This window comes from Aulonocara stuartgranti (genome assembly GCF_965226115.1).
Source record: "Aulonocara stuartgranti genome assembly, chromosome: 23".
NCBI classification, from domain to species: Eukaryota; Metazoa; Chordata; class Actinopteri; order Cichliformes; family Cichlidae; genus Aulonocara; species Aulonocara stuartgranti.
In genome coordinates, this window is record NC_138958.1 from 26,056,215 (window position 1) to 26,076,543 (window position 20,329).

Consider the following 20,329-nt stretch of genomic DNA (forward strand, 5'->3'; position numbering starts at 1 on the left):
ATAACCTTTAAATTAAATTTCACAATTAAATGAAAGACTGAATAAAGTTCATTTTTGTTTTTCTATAATTTACTGTTTGTTTTGTTTTTGAATTATTAAGTCTAAAAAATGTTGTAATCTGTTCAAGGAACACATAATAAAATGTTACCATAAGCACATTGGTACAGTATTTAGAAATAAGGGGAAAACAGTTTAAAATTAGAAATTAAACATTTCTTAGTGGATCTTGGGGAAGAAATTGTTTTAGAAAAGTTAACATGTTCGGTTTTAGAAAGTTTAAAAAAAACATTTGTTCATTTTATTTAACAAAAATGTTGCTACTTTTGTGTGTTTTGTGAGCCTACTTTTTTCAAAGCTGATGGCACCGTTGTGCTTTTAAGTTTTCGTCACATCCGGTAGTTGCCAGGTGTAAATTCTGGCAACTTGATACCACAAAGCGACTCCGCCTAAACGTCTCCAGTGCCTCAATTAAAGGGGAAAGTGCCATTAATCGCAGTCAAAACATACAAAAACACAGCAATAATTCATTTTTAAAGAGACACAGGCAGTTCAAAATGACTGTAGGACTCCCTGAAGGCTTATTAGTCTACAACAATAAAACATTTTTCACCATAAGGAGCATTTTGCATCTTTCTTATGATCAATATCAAATTATTATCCAATAATCATACAGAAACTCTCTTGTTTAATGCACTCATGCCCAGTTTTAGAGGAGCTGTAATCAAACCTTCCTCTTTAAAAGGCTTCATATTATAATTTAGCTGTAAAGATCATGAACTGTGTAAACTGGCTCTATTGTTAAGTCAGAAATGTTCCTTCATGATCACCATCAAGTCTGAAAGGTGTCATGTCGTTTTCCATTTTTCTTTGTGACAGAAATTAATTGGTTCAAACACCGTGACAATCAATGAGATGGAAAGGACTTTATTTGTACACCTTCTTTGCTTTACAGAACAAACAGAGCAAATGCAGAAGAGCATAATTCATGCCGTATTTAACAAAGGTGTAAAGACAGGTGGGTGAGGACTGCTGGCTTTAAATACAAGAGCAATGAGAGTTCCTGGAAGGCATCATAAAGTTACATCACCAGGAAACCACACACTCCACCCAGCCGCTTGAAGTAAATAACGTCTCATGTCACACAGTCATTTTCAGAGCAGTAAAAATCTGTACCTAAGGAGCTGTAGTCATACACACTCATGATTATTGATTTAAAGATGGCCATACCAAACTTAAGGCCATACCACCGTGAGCACACCTGATTTCATCTGATCTCAGAAGCTAAACAGGGTCAGGCCTGGTTAGTACTTGAAAGGGAGCCATCTCTGATTGCTAACTCGGAGGATGTTGGTCTGCTCCAACTTTCCGAGTGGGAAATCCAAGTTGAGGGGATGTTCCACAAAAAATTTCCAATTAGGAACTTGGAATTTCTGACTTCCAACTAATTCAGGAGCCCGGTATAAGCCCCAGCACACATAAAGACCCCCGCATGGGCACCTTACAGCCAGCAGCTGCAACCATTGGAGTGAGAGTGTGTGTGCAAATGTTAGACAAGGTGCTTAGGCATAGAAAAAAGCACCTGTATGACTGTGTGGGTAGTGTGGTGAATGAGGCTTGTGGTAAGAAAACACTTTGAGTGCTTAACTAGAAAGCAGTCTTTGACTACCGGTCCAAACAAATGGCAAAGGACATGCCTCTTTGAAGAAAGGTTGATTGACTGGTACTTAAATAGTGCTTTCTACTCTATTTCAAATAGGTGCACTTCAGAGTTCAGCATCTTACCCGATCTACTTCAACATGCAGACTACAGGAACTGTGTTTGGAACGGGCAACCTTCACGATTAGCTGTTAGCCCACTCTACCTTGTGACCCACAACCACTACCACAACAACAACAGTAGTAGAAAAAATGGGCTTTGTTTGGTGAAGTCCTGTGAAAGCTCCAGCAACAGGAGATTGAGGACAATTTTGTCTAGCCTTTCATGCTCTTGAAACTGCTGCAGAAAAGATAGACTGTAATGGATTATCTCTAATATAGCTGTCAGTCAACTGGACCTTTTGATTGTGCTTATGCTGTTGGTGCCTTTTGGAGCATTTTAATGCAATGATCTATTATATATATATTGCTAAATGGTTGTGGAAATCACTTCTGTTCTCTGTGTGTCTGCAGGCTTACCCGCTGGCTGGTTTTTGTATAAATCTATCCTTGAGCTGGTTCCCTCTTATCTGTGTGTATACATGTGTAATCAGCAACCTTCCCTTCAGTCATAACAGACATGCTTTAAAGGGCGTTTTGGGAGTTTTTCTGGGAGGGAACCCTCCAAAGCTGGGAGGAGACCGTGGGGAAGAACATTACTTGTTTCAGATCATCAAATACATTTAAATAATAGACAAAGATAACCCAAGTATGAGCATCTACCCCCCCCCCCCCACACACACACACACACACACCCAAGTTGACTCTGAATATAGCCTTCCAAAAAAATGTGGTTACTCAATGTCACTAGTTACACCCAGACCTGATTACGACCACACCAGTTGAATCAAGAAAATAAAATTGAACCTGATTTCAATATTCTCAAAAAGAAACACATTATGTCATGATCTAAAGAAACAGCTGACAATCAAAGTCACTGACATCTAACAGTCTGGAAAGGGTTAGAAAAAGAACAAAAGAAACCTACACAGCATTTCATAAAATCAACATCATAGCAACAGTCAAACATGGTGGTGGTAGTGTGATGGTCTGGAGTTGCTTTGTTGCCTCAGGACGACTTGCTGTAACTGATGGAACCACAAATTCTGCTCTCTACCAGAAAATCCTGAAGGAGGATGTCCGACCATCAGTTCATGCCCTGAAATCCTCAGTTAAAAACAGATTTGTTGTGACCACAACCCAGCTTCACATATGTAGAATGCAATGAATGGATGGATGGATACAATCTCTGCTGCCTTCTTGGCCAAGTCACTTTTGAAAAACAGGTTTTTAATCTCACTGAGGCTTCTATCTGGACTTTTTAAACTCCACTTCTAGTCTAGCTATGAGCACTCTTGGTTGAAAATACTATCAGACTACAGTGCGAGAAAAGAAAGAGTGATATATTTAAGTCAGAAACAGAAGTTGCTTCAGTAGTCTGACTCGTCTGAAAAGTCTCCCTGCTGCGTCCAGTGGAATCCCTTCTTCTTCCTCCTCCTCCTCTTTCTCTCACCCATCAGCATGGCAGCCAGCAGGGTGATGATGACGGTGATGGTTATGATGAGCACAGTGACCGTCTCAGCAATGCACAGCTCATCATCCACGTTTATCAGAAGGTAGCCCTGGAGGTCAGGTGGCGAACTGCATGTCAGGTTGTAGTAGTCATCCAGGAAGAGCCGCTGGATGCTGTGCAGCTTCCGGAAAACTCTCTGCAGGTCACAGTCGCAGTTCCAGGGGTTCCCCTCCAGCAGGAGGTGGGTGCTGTAGGTGTGGATGCTCAGGAAAGTCTTGAAGCAGATGGTGGTCAGCTGGTTCTTGGCAATGTTGAGTAACGTCAAGCTGGCAAGTGGCTTGAAGACACCAGTCTCCACCTCACTGATCTGGTTTCCGGCCAGGTTGAGGACTTCGAGAGAGCGCAGCATGGAGAAAGTGCCACTCCTCAGAGACGTCAGCTGGTTGTCCTGCAGGTGGAGCTGTCGGAGGAGGCTCATTGAGGAGAACGACCTCATCTGAATGGTCTGGATGCTGTTGTTGGTCAGGTTTAATCGCTGGATGCTGTCCAGGTGCCGGAAGGTCCGGCTGCCCAGGGTGGTCAGTCGGTTGTGGGACAGCTGCAGCTCCTGCAGTGAGGCTAGGCCAATGGAGAATCCCTCAGAGAGAGTGGTGATCTGGTTCCAGCTCAGATCCAGCTTCTGGAGGAACTCCAGTTGTGAGAAGGCCCCATCCTCCACCACGCTGATGTTGTTGTTCTGCAGCAGGAGTACCCGTAGTTTGCGAGTGGTGTTGAAGGTGCGTTCGGGGATGATGGAGATCCAGTTGTCAGACAGGTCGAGGCGTTCAGTGTTGGGAGGCACTCGGCTGGGGAGCCGTGTGAAGGAAGCCCTTGAGCATATGGTGAACTTGAGGTCTCCAAGACAGTCACAGCCCTTCTCACACCCAGAGCTGTGAGACCTGCAGGATGCCTCCGTCACCAGCAGGAGGAGCAAAACCAGCTTCATGATGGCTCTCTGAAACAACAAGGAAGGATTTTACCACTCAGTGACCTCTTTCAGGACTGTGACATGGATACACAAATCTCATACTGTGCAGGAAATATATATAGATTTAGTGTGAAGATTTGTGATTGTAGTGATTAGAAGAGGAAAAAAATGAAGCATTATGTTTCAACTATGTTTTCAACTTTTTACATTTTGAACAAAGAGTAACCCTTTAAACTCTTTTGACTATTTTTCTTTGCAGAATTGGTAGGGTTCATTTAAATTGGTTGGTTTCCAGTCACGGTCCTGGCTTTTATGCATCATCCGCTTTGGCTTTGGCAAGGCCAGTCCAGAAGTTTAATGTGAGGCTGCTTTATCCATACCAAAACCAGTTTTGATGTTTGTTTGGTATCATAGTCATGTTGGAACACCCAACTGTGTCCAAGTTTTAACTGTCAGACTGTTGATTTGAGGTGAAGTTGAAGAATTTGGAGCTAGTCCTCCTCTATTATATTATTATATTATTCCATGAAATTTGTTCAGCTTACATTGTACCAGTACCACTGATAGCAAAACAACCCCAGAGCATGATGATATCACCACCATGCTTGACAGCTGGTATAGTGTTCCTAGGTTTGAAAGTCTCACCTTTACTCCTCCAAACATACTTGTGGTCAATGTGGCCTACATCAGCGGTCCTCAGCCCCCGGGCCACGGACCGGTACCGGTCGTTTGGTACTGGACCGTGAGAGTTGAGATGTGAAATTTATGGTTTTTAGGGTTTTTATCGTTAACTCGGTTTCCCTGGGTCTTTTCCAGTGTTGTAGTTGTGTGGCTTATTTTGAAAGAAATTAGGCATTACCATAGCGACCAGAGAGCATTAAGGGGCAGAGAGGAGGAGGTTACTCTCAGTGTTGTCAGCACTGCTAATAAAGTTACACAATTACACAGTGAATTCGTGTTTATTATTAAATGTACAAAATACCACAGTTTTTGTCTTGGTCGTATCATTTTATTTTGTTGTATTTATCCGCAACACCTTAAAGGCCGGTCCGTGAAAATACTGTCTGACATTATACTGGTCCGTGGTGCAAAAAAGGTTGGGGACCGCTGGCCTAAATAGCTCAATCTTTGTCTCGTCTGACCATAAAGCTTTAGGTGAGTGTATGTACATATTTGAGCCTGTGTGGATTAGAGGAAATCCAATATAAATTCAAACTTGTGCAGCCAATTCTTGTTTTTTAAAGTTATTAAAAATGTATCCTGTACAATCATTCCCCGCCTGAAAAAGACAGTTCAAAGAAATCATTATAATACCAAAATTACAGTTACATTCTTGCCCATAAGGAGCAGATGTAAATTTCTGACTACAGCTGTATATTTCTGTGTTTCTGACGAATCGACATTTTTATAACTGAGAAAAACAACCAAACAAACAGATAGCTGGAGATCTCTACCTATAAATGCTGTTGCCTTCATTTGTTCTTGAATGTACAGTGAGTTAGACCTGAATCTTCTTTGTTTTTATAAAAGTTGTAAATGCTGACTAAAACAACTGTGGGAAAAAAATAATCCTTTTTTTTCATCACAGGAGCTCTAAACTAATCTTGTGACCCTGTGTGGGAGCTCGACTTCAAAGCATAAATCCACTAATCTACAAATGACAGCTTTCAGCAGGACTTCTTTACAGCACTGAGAATTTAAAATTTTCATAAAGACATATGCAGTACTATCTGTGATGAGATAAATGAGAAATCCAGCCTAAACGGCTAAGAGAGAGAGCCACTGTACCTTGATGGCACTGCAAACTTTTTAAAGGTGAATTTTTAGATTTTCTCATTTAAATTCATTCAAACTCATTTAAATATCCTCCAATCTGATCTATGATCAGAAATGGGTCAGGGAAAATATTCCTTTATTGTAAAAAACAGCAGTCAGATTTAACTAATCATCATTACAAAACAGATGTTAAAAAATCTGAGATTTTCCCCCCACATTCAATCACAGCTCTGCCATTCAACCAGGGCTGTTTAAATGAACATTCATTTAAACACCACTGGGTGTTAAAACCAAATCAGACAACTCTAACAGAAACAACAAAAACCCTTTACTAACTGTCCAAATAGACAGACCACCTTTGCCATAAAGAGGTTGCGCAGGAGTAACAACGATGGGGGAAAGGAGATCACGAGGCAACACATGGGGAAAAAACATGAACATTTACAGGCGACAAAGAGGAGGACAGGACTATTTATACACCGAGGGCTGATTGAGGAATCACTCAGACAAACGAAGTAAATATAGCACAGGTTCCAAAAAACTCTAACCCTCAAAGTAAAACAGGAACTAGTCAGAGACAAAAAGAGTTGCATCAACTATGAAGACATACACAAGAGGACTGGAGGACAAAGGCATCAAGCGTATGAGACACTAGAAGAAAAAGGTCAACTTTACACGCAGTTAGAACTTCACTAATACAGAAAGTAATGCTCAGTAAAACCTAACCTGAAACGCAGACTCACTTAAAAAAAAAACCCTGAGTTATGCCCCACTCTCATTAGTCTGCAAAGCCAGATTGGGTCGCGCCTGGGCTAATCTGTCACATTGCGTCAGAGATCATTTAAATAAGAGCTGCTGCAGCTCTACAGAGTTAAAGAGATGCTGTAATTACACATTTTAGAAGGTTTAGTTATACTGAAGCTATTTTTTTTATTATTTAATAATGCATACTGGACATCTGAAGCCTAAGAGGTTTTTATCTTTTAAAATGTTCAGTAGTTTTGATTTAATTTAATTATTAATATATTTTTTCACTTTTGCTTTTTGGTTGCAGTGCTATATATTATTTTGCAATGTTATTTTTCCTAATATTACAACACTTTTTGTAATTAAAAATATAATGAAAGAAAAAATAAATAACTAAAAAGTTGCTGATTAGTTCTGGTGAAATTTTGCAGTAAAAACACAATTTTTAAGTGAGCTTCTGCCCCTAGTGGGTAAAAAGGCACTGCACGTGGACCTTTGGAAGTAATTAAAAGTTAGTATATTAAAAAAAAATCTAGTTTAACAAATCCACTGGATATAACAGGAATCTCTTGGTTTTCTGACATATTTTCACTATTTTCCTGAACTTGTGTTGCAGTATTTGAATGAGAAATAGGTGCAGTGATTCATTTAGTCTTCAGACATGGTTCTCCATTTTGACAAGATGTTCAAGATATCAGCTTTTTCTCCCTGTTTCCTTCCTTAGGCATGGCTTCCTTCCACTAACACCATTTCTGAGGCTTCAGTGAACAGTAGATGAAGGTCCAGGTGCATCTCTCAGGTTGTTTTGTATGTCTCAAGGACAAGACTTTCAGATACTGTAGATAGTTTTCTTTAGACTGAGACTTGTTCTTTTGTTATCCACTTTTGCAGTTTCCTCAAATCTTTTAAGGTCAGACTGCACACCATGCAAGTTTTCAGCTAAAAGCTCTCTGAGAATCACCTTCTGTCAAAATTCAATTAAAGAAATGGGAAAAAATTATGTTTTTAACAAACAAATTAAAAAAACATTCCTCCAATAACGGTCAGTTACAAGGACTGAAGTAAAAGTGAATGAAAAAACATCCAATGTACAACATAAAACTGTAAAAACTATCAGAGAACGATTGATCAAGACCACTTTAAAAAATGACAACAAAGTCTGGCTGCTTGGAAGCAAAATGCAAAGACATGACGAGCTGTGGCCGTCGGGAGGCTAAAGTGAAGCTGTTGATGGAGAATCACCATAATTAAACTAACTGACAAAAATATTTATCATAAAAAAAAACATGGAAAAATATTTTTCATCTTTGCCTGATGTGATGATCAGAGTTGTGATTAAAGGATTTTGGGAGTTTTCCAAGAAAGATTTCCAGGAAATAGGCTGCTGACTGTGGAACTGAAAACTATTCAAACATCTGCCTGCAGGTGCAAAACACAGAGTAAAAAAAAACAAAACTCCTTTTGTGCAAACTGTCAGACTTTGTAAAGCCATCAGGGGGCCGGACTGATTCGTCATAATTTAGTAAAAGCTGCAGCATCTCTGCACTACTCCTCTGAAATGGACAAACGTGAATTCAGACGTCATGTCAAAAGTAGTCTGATAGATTTTAATAACAACAGAATTTGAACATAAATCCTATAGAATAGAGCACCGAGAGGTTTAACAGCATGTTATAATACCAGAGAAGCATCACTGCTCTCCTGTGTCACCAAAACTGATTTTGTTGATAAAAACAAAAAACTAATAATCATCTATTCATTAAAAAAAGGAGTTTATTGATTACAGATCTGGGAATGAATAAAGTTCATCTGAGTATAGAAAACTGGGTGCAGCGAGAAAGCAAAATCACATACATGACTCGAGCACTCTCACAGTTTTAAAAAAGGGTCCCCATCAGGGCGACGGCAGTAAAAACATCCTTTAAATGAAACGAATGCTCAGCAGACTCATTCACTATGTCGTCCTCTAATAAAATTATACCTGAACATGAGAAATAAGAAGAATGAGGAGCAGATGCAGCCTGTGAGATAAAAACCTCCAAAAAGTCTGTGTTGTCTGACCGTAACAGAACGGTTTCATCTTACCAGCAGCTGCTGCTCCTGCCTGCCCCTCCGTCCGTCTGTCTACCTGCTGACAGTCGTCAACATCCAGCCAGCAGCAGGTGGCGAGTGGACGTGATGGAGCAGAGGGAGGGGCGGGTCTTCACGGTCTGGAGAACCCGGCGAGCGACAACACAAAGACAGAGTGATGGAAAGAAACACAGAGAGGGAGGGAGAGGAGGCAGGACTCGTCAATTATTCACCACGCAGCGCTGTTGGTGTGCTGTTGGTGTGTGGTGTGGTGTGGGTGTGGGTGTGGGTGAGGAGATGGGAGCTTTAAGAGATTGAAGCCAAACTGGGCCACAGAGCAGAGAATTAGGAGGTCTGGACAGATTTGATTGACCGCAGGCGCCGCTGTGTTTATCTCCCCGATGTTCCTGCATGTTTACAGCAGGGTTCGTACACACAGCTGCATTTAAGTGTGGAAAAAAATTGGATCATCAAAGAAAAAATGGAAAAAATATGTCTTCAGTTGTAGTATTTATCATTATAACCACCCTGAGGAGGCGTCGGTGCATCCACATACTGACCATATACCAAATGAAAAGAAAACAACTGAAAACAAACCGAAAAGCAAAAAACTCAAAACTAAATCAATATATAACAAATCTGTTTTCGAGATTTCGAGATCAGATGTTCCATCACAAGAAAGGGTGATTTGTGTGCTTTCATGATCAGTGTCTGCGTCTTTTTTAAAAACTGGATGCAGAGGAAATTGCAAAGACACTCTTTGCGGATTTGCTTTAATTCAGACACACTGGATGATTTTCCAGCATGAACAGCCTGTTTAAGGTCACGTCAAAGCTTCTCAATCTGGTTTAACTCCAGACTTTGACTCAGCCACTCCAAACCCTTCATTTTGTTTTTTGGAGCGAGTCAGAGGTCGACTCGCTGGTGTGTTTCTGATCGTTGTTCTGCTGCAGAACCCAAGTGCTCCTGAGCTTCAGAGCATGAACTGATGGTCGCACATCCTCCTTCAGGATTTTCTGGTAGAGAGCAGAATTCATGGTTCCATCAGTTACAGCAAGTCGTCCTGAAGCAGTCAGTCCACAGAACATTTTCTCTGGGTTGATTAGGTGTTCTTGGTAAATATGACACCAGCCTTTGTGATCTTTTTGGTCAGCAGTGGTTTTCTCCTTGAACTCTCCCATGGAGACTATTTTCCCCAGTCTCTGTCTTATTGTTGAATCATGAACTTTGACCTTAACTGAGGCAAGGGAGGCCTGCAGTCCTTTACATTTTGTTTTGTGACCTCCTTGATGAGCCATCGAAGCTCTTGGAGTAATTTTAGTCCATAGCTTCACCACTGTTCCAGGTTTCTTCTTTGTGTGGATAATGTCTCTCACTGTGGTTCACTGAAGTTCCTGAGCCTTAGAAATGGCTTTGTAACCTTTTCCAGACTGATACATGTCACTGACTTTGTTTCTTAGCTGTTTCTTTAGTTCGTGGCCTGATGTGTTGGTGTTTGAGATCTTTTATCCTGCTTTACTTTGTGAAACAAGCTATTTTTTGGCTTGGGGGTTTCTTTGTCTAATATTAACATATGTTGATGGGTTGAAATATGCACGCTTGATAAATATGCAAAAAAAAAACCCAACTAAACTAAGAAATGAGAAAAGGGGGAAATACTTTTCCATTCCACTTTATTAACAGTTCACTATAATTTATATACAACGACTCAGCAAGTTCACTTCAATAATAACCAGAACTCTACAAAGAGCAGTGCAAACTATCAGCCCCAAACCCAGCAGACCCAATGACGCAGAGAGTGATTTAACCCAGTGAACAAAAACAATACAATTTGAGCTCAGGTTTCTCTCTGAAAACAGTAATTCAGGTCAATGAGACAAGGACGAAGGAGCATCAGTGTGTTTTGGTATGAGCGATAACTCCCTCAGGACTCCCATGATGTCCTGAGGACTGAGACTCAGGTGGAGCAGGAAAAGAGCTGGTTTTATTTTCATTTAAAAGCCAAACAGAGTTTGATGTGGTGTGCATTAACCTCTATCTTGTTAGCTTTTAATCTGCACAGAGCAACAGTTTGTGGATTTTAAGAAGTTTTATGTAACTTGATAGATTCACCAGAGGTTGAAACTTCGGAGATGATCGTCTGTTCTCGATGTTATCAAGGTGGATCACGTTTTAAGCAGCGGAGCAGATTATGTTCCAAATGAGACATAATCATGTACCAATCCACCACCTAGTGACCAATCAGATCTGTGTAAAACAGCGGCACCGTTCCTCAAAGTGCCCTCAAACTTCAGAGTCCAGAAACGATCACATCAAAAATCTCTGTAAAACTTTACTCCCGTTTGTTTCCTTCTGAATAAAAACCCAGAATCTTTACCAAGAATCTTACTTGATGATCTTATTTAAATATTCCAGGTATTATTGTTCATAATGAATACAATAAAATCAACAAATACACTTTTTTTCATTCATATATTTACGAAAATACAACAATGACTACGTCTGTGATCACTGTTAAATCTCCTCTATATCTAATTCTGCTATCAGTACTTCCTCTGTTCCCAGTACACAGTACTACCAGTACCAACACTCCTTTCACCTATATTGAATTTACTTTTACTTCCTCCTTGTCTCACAAATGTGTCCAGCTGATTGGGTGTCTGTGTTAACAGCTGTCAGACAATCATGGAGCCGGAGGATTACAGTAAGACAGAAACCCTGACAGTGGAAGATGAAGATAATCCCCGAGGAGGAGGATTAGCTTTATATTCTTCCCCTGCTGCTGCAGAGAGGAACATTAAAGTCGCTCTTTATTTCACTAACCAATTTAGTTTGATTATCAGTATTTTTCCCGAGCTGCTGTGCTCATTTTTCATTATTCTCTCTTCTTTTGGTAAATTGCTTTCAAACGGTTTTACAGCCATAATTTCTTTACACTGTATTCATTATTTGCATCAGAAGCTGTAAGTGAAACACGCTGTGATATTTACTGAAGGCTGTGAGCAGATCTGGTGTAGTTTCTGCTGCTGGCCACCAGAGGGCGAAGCAGGTCTGTTAGAAAAGGATGAGACCGCAGGCGGAGCAGCAGCACGAGTAGTAATGGTTCTCAAAATGTGGCTTTTACGTCAATAAAACTAAAATTGGATCCTTTTTTAATTTTTAATGATAATTTTATTGATCATGATGAAAACTGTGGGCTGGTGGGAGTGAACGTTTTTGGCTTTGAGTTTGAGGACCACAGGTTTAGATCAAGCATCAGCCTCTGGGGATGAAAAATTAAAAGAAGCTGACAGAAGTTGCAGTTCCACTAATCACCACCTGGGGTTCGTTAGTAAACAACTTTTACAGCCCAATGTGAACATTTGTTTTGGCCTCTATTGCTAGCTTTACTGAAACTCTTTCTTACTTAGGACCGATTAGCATATATGTGTACTTGCATGATCTTCTCATTTACGTGAAGGATGTGGCTTCCTTGGATAACTCTGTGTTCAATCGTCTTGTCCAAGTGTGATAATGTCCAGCTCCAAGAAAACCAACCTGATGGTGTTCAAATCTGATCTTTTCTACAAAGAGCGGTCAGCTGACATCATGTGCACTAAGAAAACCTACTGGAGCTCATGTTAGAAATTATTGTGAGTTATGATTCTTTTCCCTGAGCTGAGCCTGTATTTCATCCACCTGATGAAGCCCACTGTAACCCCTGACTGAACGCTATTTACCTTTTATGTGTGGAGGTAAGGTCACCCTCTACAATATAGGCAGCAGAAAATAGTTTTTTTTTTAATTCACTTTCGCTGCTTATGTCCTACATAACAGGTCAAACCCAGTACACTCATTAGAGTTGGAATTTAAATTTGAAACATTTTTATCCTCATTTATTAATATTACTTTATTATTATATTAATACAGCACAAGGTTCAGTTAACTTAACAAAAAGTTATTCGACTACTTTTTACTTTCTTACTTTGAGGAGATTTCAGAGCCTGTACTTTTTCACCTTTACTCGAATAAAAATATTTGCTTGAGTATTTTTTAACACAGGTATCTGTACTTCTATTTAAATAAAGAAAGTCTCTAATTTTAGCCACCTCTGGCTGGGAATGGGAATAGTAGTTGTAGCACAAATATGGCAGCTTCAGCAATGAATCAAGTCTGTTTTAGTTGATGCCTAAGAAGACTAAAACCAAGCAGCTTCAAACACCAAACCAGCGTTCTTAATGTCCTCAGCCTGCAGCACATGATGAACCTGAATGATGAGTTCACCAAAGCAGAACAAAGACTGCTGCTGGAACCTGTCCTCTGAGGCGGTGCCATCGTCCACCTGTGAGACGAGGTGAGACGAGGTGAGTACTTATTAATCCTTCTAAAAACGCCTGCTTCCAGCTGTGGAAAGAGGCGCTAGATGAAATTAGAGGGCTTCACACACTCAGTATAGACGCACAACTCTACAGGACAGGACCATCACTCGTCGCTCTTATTGTCAAAACACTAACATGCAGGTGTGTGTGTGTGTGTGTGTGTGTGTGTGTGTGTGTGTGTGTGTGTGTGTGTGTGTTGCACTGAGGTGCCAACAGCTCCGACAATGGCAGAGTGACGTGGCGGCCTGTTCACGCCCCTCCTCAGATCCGCCGTGGCAGCTCTGACTGGGTGACAGGAAGAGACTCGGAGAGGTTGTGGAGGTCAGGAAAACACGGGGTGTGCCGGCGGGAACAGATTGTCCCTGCCGCTGTCAAGTCTTCAATCAGGTCCTCTGATTGAAACACAGCGAGTGGACGCCCAGGGAAGTGATGACGAATGTCTTTATTTATTAAATACAAGTGACTGTTAATTACTGCTGTCCCCCTAACTAGTAGGCTGAGTAAGGGCGTGAAGAAGACAGGGTGTTACGTGGAGTTAAAGTAAATAAATAAATATAAAAAAAAAAAAATTAAATGAAAAACACTAATTAATCATAATAAATGCTAATGAAATAAAAGGTGTAAGAATAAAAATAAATAAATAAACTAAAAATTGAAATTGTGGGACGAGAGGAAGAAATAAAGTAATTCTAACTAATGATCAGAAAGAGCAATATTAACAGTAATGAAAGAATTGATGTTTAAAAAGATACATTTAAATGGGTGATGGAAATAAAAGATAAAAAATAATCAATAATGATGACAATATAATGTAAATAAATACAAATATAAAAACAATAAATAAATAAATAGCAGAATAAATAGTGAAATTTGTTATTGTTGACAACTGTTGGAGTCAAATTGTTGAATGTTGTCATTGTGTTACTTAAATTTGTAAGTCTTAGTTCAAACTGTAGGATCAAAGACATTCCTTTGTCTCTGACCACCTCTCCAGCCAGTTTGTTGGTGGGGGAGGCTGAAGTGTTTTATTATAGGATAGATAAACAGATAAATACTTATAAACAAATAAAATTTGTGAGGCACTGGAGAGACATAAACAACAATAAATAAAGCATAAAAATAACAAATATTGATAATAAAATAAATACAAAAATGTAAAAAAATATATAACAAACAAAACAATAACAATCCCATTTTAATTTTGAGGATTGATCAACACAGTGCTCGTTTAATTAAAAAAAATGAAGAAAATATTTAAATACAAAATTTTAACCACTTAGTTCTTTTATCTCGGGTGCTGAAAAAAAAGAAAGTTTAAAATCCTTTGAAATCAGAACACTTGTGCTGTACGTGCTGTGATGATGTTAAAGAGTCTGATGGAGGCTCCTCGCTGAGTGTGAACCCATTCCTCTGAATAAACATCATCACTTCTGTCATCGTCACCATCGCCACCTTCATCATTTGTCTGATACTTAATTACTGCTGAGATCAGAACTTCATAAACAATCTGGCAGATTTTTACACACATCTAAGGCTGAGTACTCGTGCTGGTGTGACTGGTTTCTGCTGCTATTATTATTTTTTAATAATGATGTGCTATGTGTACTTGAGCTACACTAAACCTGCAACCACAGTAAAACTACTGCTGCTACCTTTGAAAAACTACAACAATGGGTCAAAGTGATCAGTCTAATAGTAATGCTGTTCAGTGAAGTGTTCCTCTGTTCCTCCCGTCTGGCAGCTCCATCTCCAACATCCTTTTTCAGATATATCCACTATCCCTCCTCTGCACATGCCCAAATCATCTCAGCCTTTGCCTCTCTAACTTTGTCTCCAAACCGCTCAATCTTTACGTACTCATTTCTAATCACGGACATTCTGGTAACTACCAATGAAAATCTGAGCTCGGACTTCCATGTTTTCTTTTTCTTTGCAAATCTCTTTTTATTAGCATTGCTTTTTTTTCTTTTTAACAAACAGAAAATACTTAAAGAACATTACATAGTAATCAAAAAAAAAGAGTAAGAACAAGATAAAAACAACAACATAAAAAATTATAAAGACGAAAAGAGGCAGTGGAGGAGTTACAGTGAGTAGGAGATTAGCTCGGCCGCAGAAACCCCATTTCAAGTTAGAATTTGATCATAATTTTGTGAAACCAAAACCTTCATGTTGAAAATTTGTAGAGATTAGAACGTTTGTCCACATAAAGGACAATAATATCGGTTTCCGCCACTGAACACCTCGTACAGATTATATGCAGGTCTAAAGATAAAGTACACATATAATAATAATATTAATAATAACAATAAAAGTTACATCCATAAAAATCCACAGGGGAATACATGTCGTTGTTGTTGAGAGTAAAGTCAATTCTTGCGTCAGAAATGATCAACATTGACCACTTCTTCCAGTTCTGAGTGAAGAGCTGTAGTTTAGTCGTAATGCGAAAGTTATTTTCCCATACATACTTTTTGAATTATGTTTGTCCAGTGAAGGAAAGTTGGGGCCTCGGGCTTAAGCCACAGCCTAGTAATGGCTTTTCTTGCTGCAGTAAGAAGAAGCTTAGTTAAATATAAGTCCTCTCTTTTAACTCTATCATCAATATTTCCTAAAAATAAAGCAGTACAGTCCTCAGGGACCTTGTAACCAAAGACTTTTTGTAAGGTATCATTCACTGTTGTCCAGAATAATTTTAGAACAAGACCAAAAGATATGGGAGTGGTTAGCTGCCACTTCACCACAGCTTCTCCAACAAGGCTGCTGTGTGCCCACCTGCTTGCTCCTAATGTGAGGAGTGATAAAAAACCTAATAAGACATTTCCAATTAAATTCCCGCCACTGTAGGGAATTTGTAGACGTTTGAAGTGAACCACATAACTGGTACCATGTTTCATCTGTAATTGACAGTTTTAGTTCCTGTTCCCATTTTGTCTTTACATATAAAGAGGTAAATCTTTGATTCTTCATCAAATTAGAGTATAATTTGGATGATAGTTTAGTAGTTTTCTGCTGGTAGGCGTCGCACATCATTTCAATTAGAGGGTTAATCATCTCAGCCTCAGCTATCTCTTTATTGTAATAATCTCGAAGTTGTAGATATCGAAAGAAATCCCGGTTTTCCAATTCAAACATGTCCTTAAGCTCTTGAAAGCTCCTGACTTTGTCCTTTTTGGTAATTAAACAGAGAGCAGTTAGGCCCCTGTTGGTCCACTCTTTGAAAGCCTTGTCAAATTGTCCTGGTTTAAAACCCCAGGCTCTCCATCTCAACTTCCTCTGGCCATTTTGCGGTTTTAAATGTTTGACAATAGAGCACCATATCTGTAATGAAAACTGGGATATGGGATCGAGTTTTGACTTAATAATGTCAGTTAAGGTATTTTCTCCTAACAGTGTCTGGACATTATAGTCCGTGCTATCTTGTGTCTCAATCTGTTTCCACTTTGCAGTGTATGAATTATCACACCACAGGCATAAAGGGCGTAATTGTGCTGCCTGGAAATATAATTTAAGGTTTGTCCTTTGGCAACTGCAGAGTGGAGAAGCGTACTCTTGCCTTTTTGCCTCCCCATATGAATCTCGACAACATTTTATCCCAGGCCTCGAACTGTTGAGATGGGATTTCAACCGGCAGTGCCTGGAAAATGTACAGCAGCCTTGGCATTATATTCATTTTTATCACATTTATTCTGCTTCTAAAGTCCAACGGGTATGTTGACCACCTCTCCAAGTCTTTTCTAATATCATCCGTGATCGGAAAATAATTTGAAGTGTACAATGCAGCTGGGCTTCTTGTTATGAAGACACCCAAATGTTTTTAGTTTTCCAATTGATATTAAAGCCTTCTTTAATTTCTTTGCTCGGTACATAATTGAAGTGAATCATTTGTGTTTTTGCGATGTTTAGTTTATATCCCGAGCATTCATGAAATTCTGCTATTACTTCCAGAAGCTCAGGAAGGGAGGTGTTCAAGTCCCTCAGATACAATATTACATCGTCCGCAAATAATCCTATTTTATGCTCCCTTTTTCCTATAAAGACCCCTTTTATTTCTACCTCTTGTCATATTGCTTGAGCCAGAGGTTCAATATATAATGCGAAAAGTATGGGACTTAACCCACATCCCTGCCTTGTTCTGCGATGCAGGCTGAATCTTGCTGATAGGGATCCATTTATTTTAAGTCTAGCTACAGGTTGGTGATACACTGCCCTTATCAATTTTATTGAGTCTTGAGTGAAACCAAATCTTTCTAAGGTCTGATACAAGAATCCCCACCCAACCCTGTCAAAAGCCTTTTCGGCATCCAGACTAATAAGAGCTGCATCCCATTTATTACTATCAATGTCCTCCTGATATTGTCCTGTGTTTGCCTCCCTGGAATGAATCCACATTGGTCGTCCTCAATTATATCGTTAATGAACAGTTCGATTCGTTTAGCTATAATTGAAGTGTACAATTTGTAATCTACATTTAGGATAGATATCGGTCTATAATTTGCACAGTTATCTCTATCCTTCCCTTCCTCAGAGTTCAGAGTTCTTAGCAGGATAGGGTTAAGCTTCTCCCGAAATACCTTCTACCATTCTGCGGGGAACCCGTCACTGCCTGGGGATTTGTTGGCTTTCAGTCTATTGATTGCCTTATTCAGTTCTTCTACTGCGATTTCCTTAGTAAGTACTTCGTTTTGGTTTTTCCCGATGGTAGGTAGATCTAGTGAGTACAAACATTTTTTTATTGATTGTACATCTATTATTTCCTTCTTGCAGATAGAGATTTTGGTAGTAATTGTTGAAAATGTTTACTATTTCTTCCGGTTTAGTTCCAACTTTTGAGTTATAGGGTTTCTAATTTTGTGTATTGCTGTATCTATCTGCTGTTTTCGCAGTCTGCGAGCTAATAATTTGGCAGATTTAGGGCCTAGGTCATAATAATTTAGTTTCAAATATCTTGCCTTTCTTTCCGCTTCCTGATTCAATAAATTTTCTATTTGCATTTTAACCTCTAAAATTTGTTTCTGTGTTATGGGGTCCTTTTTAGTCCTGATGATTTGTTTCAGCTCTTTTAAATTTTTTGTCAGCTGATTATATTTTTCAATTCTTTTTTTTTTTTAACAAAAGAAGCTTTTGCTGTCAAGCTTCCCCACAGAACAGCTTTCATTGAATCCCAAAGAATTAGAGGGTTCACTTCTCCGTTGTCATTCTCTTTAATGAATGTATCTATTTCTTGTTTAATATCATATGTAATAGATTCATTATTCAGAAGCCCTACATTAAGGCGCCAAACCGTGTTCCTTGGAAGTGAGTCCAACTGAATTGTAAAAAAAAATCGCATTATGATCTGAGACATCCGCTACCCCGATTCTACAGTCTAACACTGTGTGACATTCTTCCTTTTGCATTAGAAAATAATCAGTCTGGGTGTGCACTGAGTGTGGAATTGAGTAATGTGTGTAGTGCTTTTGTGAAGGATGCAGTAATCTCCACCCGTTTCCTCAAGTGTCAAGTTCAAGTGTCTGCCTATATGTGTTTTGCATCTAGTTTGACTAGTTGTGTCCAAATTATAATTCAATATTACGTTGAAGTCTCCTGCACAAATACAAATTCCCTCTGCCTCCACTGAGATTAGGTCAAAAAGATCTTTAAAGAATGATTTGTGACTATTTGGTGGTGCATATATACAGACAAGAGTCAAAACACTATTTAAGGTTTTGCCCTTCACAATGATGTACCGTCCTTCTTTATCTTTTATTACTTTAAAGAGTTCGAATGACACTATGTTCGCCATAAGAATGGCCACCCCTCTTTTATGGCTGTTGATATGAGAGCTATAATATGTTTTTCTATATCCAAGTTTCTTTAATTTTTCGTTCTCTTGTGGTGACAAATGGGTTTCCTGCAGAAAGATTATATCCTTATTTTCTTTTTTAATTTTTGTTAATACTCTGGCTCTTTTGATTGGATTTCCCAGACCGTTAACATTAAGCGACATCAATTCCAGACACTGTGACATAGTATAGGCTACTGTTGTGAAAGTAAAATGATCCTCCACCACTGACCTCGAAAACAAACAAAACCTAAACCAAAACACGGTAGGACAAGTAGATGAACAATTACAGAGAACTGTAGAATTCAAAACTCGAACAACATTGCAATATGACTCCCAATATGAGGTAAATGACACACCCCCACACAATGATGAGAGGGAGAGCCACACCGAAAATGAGGGCCCTCTCTTAGAATCAGTGAGAACCCCGATCTGAGTCACACTCATCCTATCTTAAGTTGTTGGCTACCTCAAGGTAGAGCGATTATACACAACTAGAACCATAAAGAACATATTCATTATTCAGGAAAGGCAGATATATATTTGAAATGTTCATCTGCCCCCACACTGAAATAGTTTCTACAAAGTCAAACCCTTCTCTGAAGTCAAGTTGTTCTGCGCTGGAACTCTTGTAGTTTGTCGCACACTCTCTGAGTGGCTCCGCTGTTGCTTCTCCGGGTCACTGGTTGCCATGGTGACGCTTTCTCCAGTTGCATCTCTCGTACCGCATCCGCCGGACTGTGAGTTTTGTGAACGGGGATTGGAATCGTATGCCCTTTTGTTTAAGTGCGCTTTTCACTTCTCTATATGCACGATGCTGTTGTACTACCGTAGCAGTGCAATCATGGTCGAAACCGATGGGTTTGTCTTTGACGAGGATCTTCTTCTGCCATGCGTTTCTGAGGACGGTTTCCTTTGTTTTGAACTGAAGAAAACAGACGACAATGGAACGGGGAGCGGCATCAGCACCTGGCTTAGGACCGAGGGATCGGTGAGCCCGTTGTATTTGTGGGTCAGTGCCATCAGGTATTAGCCTCTCTTCTGATCACATTTTCAACAAAGCTCATTACCGAGCTGTCCTCTTCTCCTTCGGGGACTCCGTAGATTCGCAGGTTATTTCTTCTCGATCTAGACTGAAGGTCTTCTAGCCTTTCGGTTAGTTTCCTCTGCTCCATTAGCGATTGTCTCAGCGCGTCATAGGCCACCGCTGACCAGCTTTCAAGCCCCGCCACTCGTGTTTCAGCTTCCTCGAGTTTCTCGCCGTATTCTTGGACCGCTAGCTTGTTAGCCAAGAGCTGTGGGTTTGTGTCTTCTTTGAATTTCTTTAGGTCGTCTTTCAACTCACGCCTGAAGTCTTCTTTGAATGCGTTGAAATCAGC

General features: G+C 39.6%; 2 protein-coding genes across 2 annotated transcripts in view; both read right to left on the reverse strand.

The window, feature by feature from the left end:
• The window catches only part of LOC309701330 (glutaminase kidney isoform, mitochondrial), a 226,636-nt gene that overhangs the window by 133,777 nt on the left and 72,530 nt on the right, over positions 1–20,329 (reverse strand). The gene's annotated exons all lie outside the window — the stretch shown is intronic.
• LOC309700428 (uncharacterized protein) lies at positions 921–8,921 on the reverse strand. The gene is made up of 2 exons (XM_082523941.1): positions 8,784–8,921; positions 921–4,202 (listed from the first exon to the last, which is right to left on the reverse strand). The coding sequence occupies exon 2, from the start codon at positions 4,191–4,193 to the stop codon at positions 3,126–3,128; it is 1,068 nt and encodes a 355-aa protein (XP_082380067.1). The 5' UTR covers positions 4,194–4,202; positions 8,784–8,921; the 3' UTR covers positions 921–3,125.

Bases quoted from the DNA above. Each gene is read 5' to 3' on its own strand.
- LOC309700428 (XM_082523941.1), bottom strand. From the start codon at position 4,193: ATGAAGCTGGTTTTGCTCCTCCTGCTGGTGACGGAGGCATCCTGCAGG.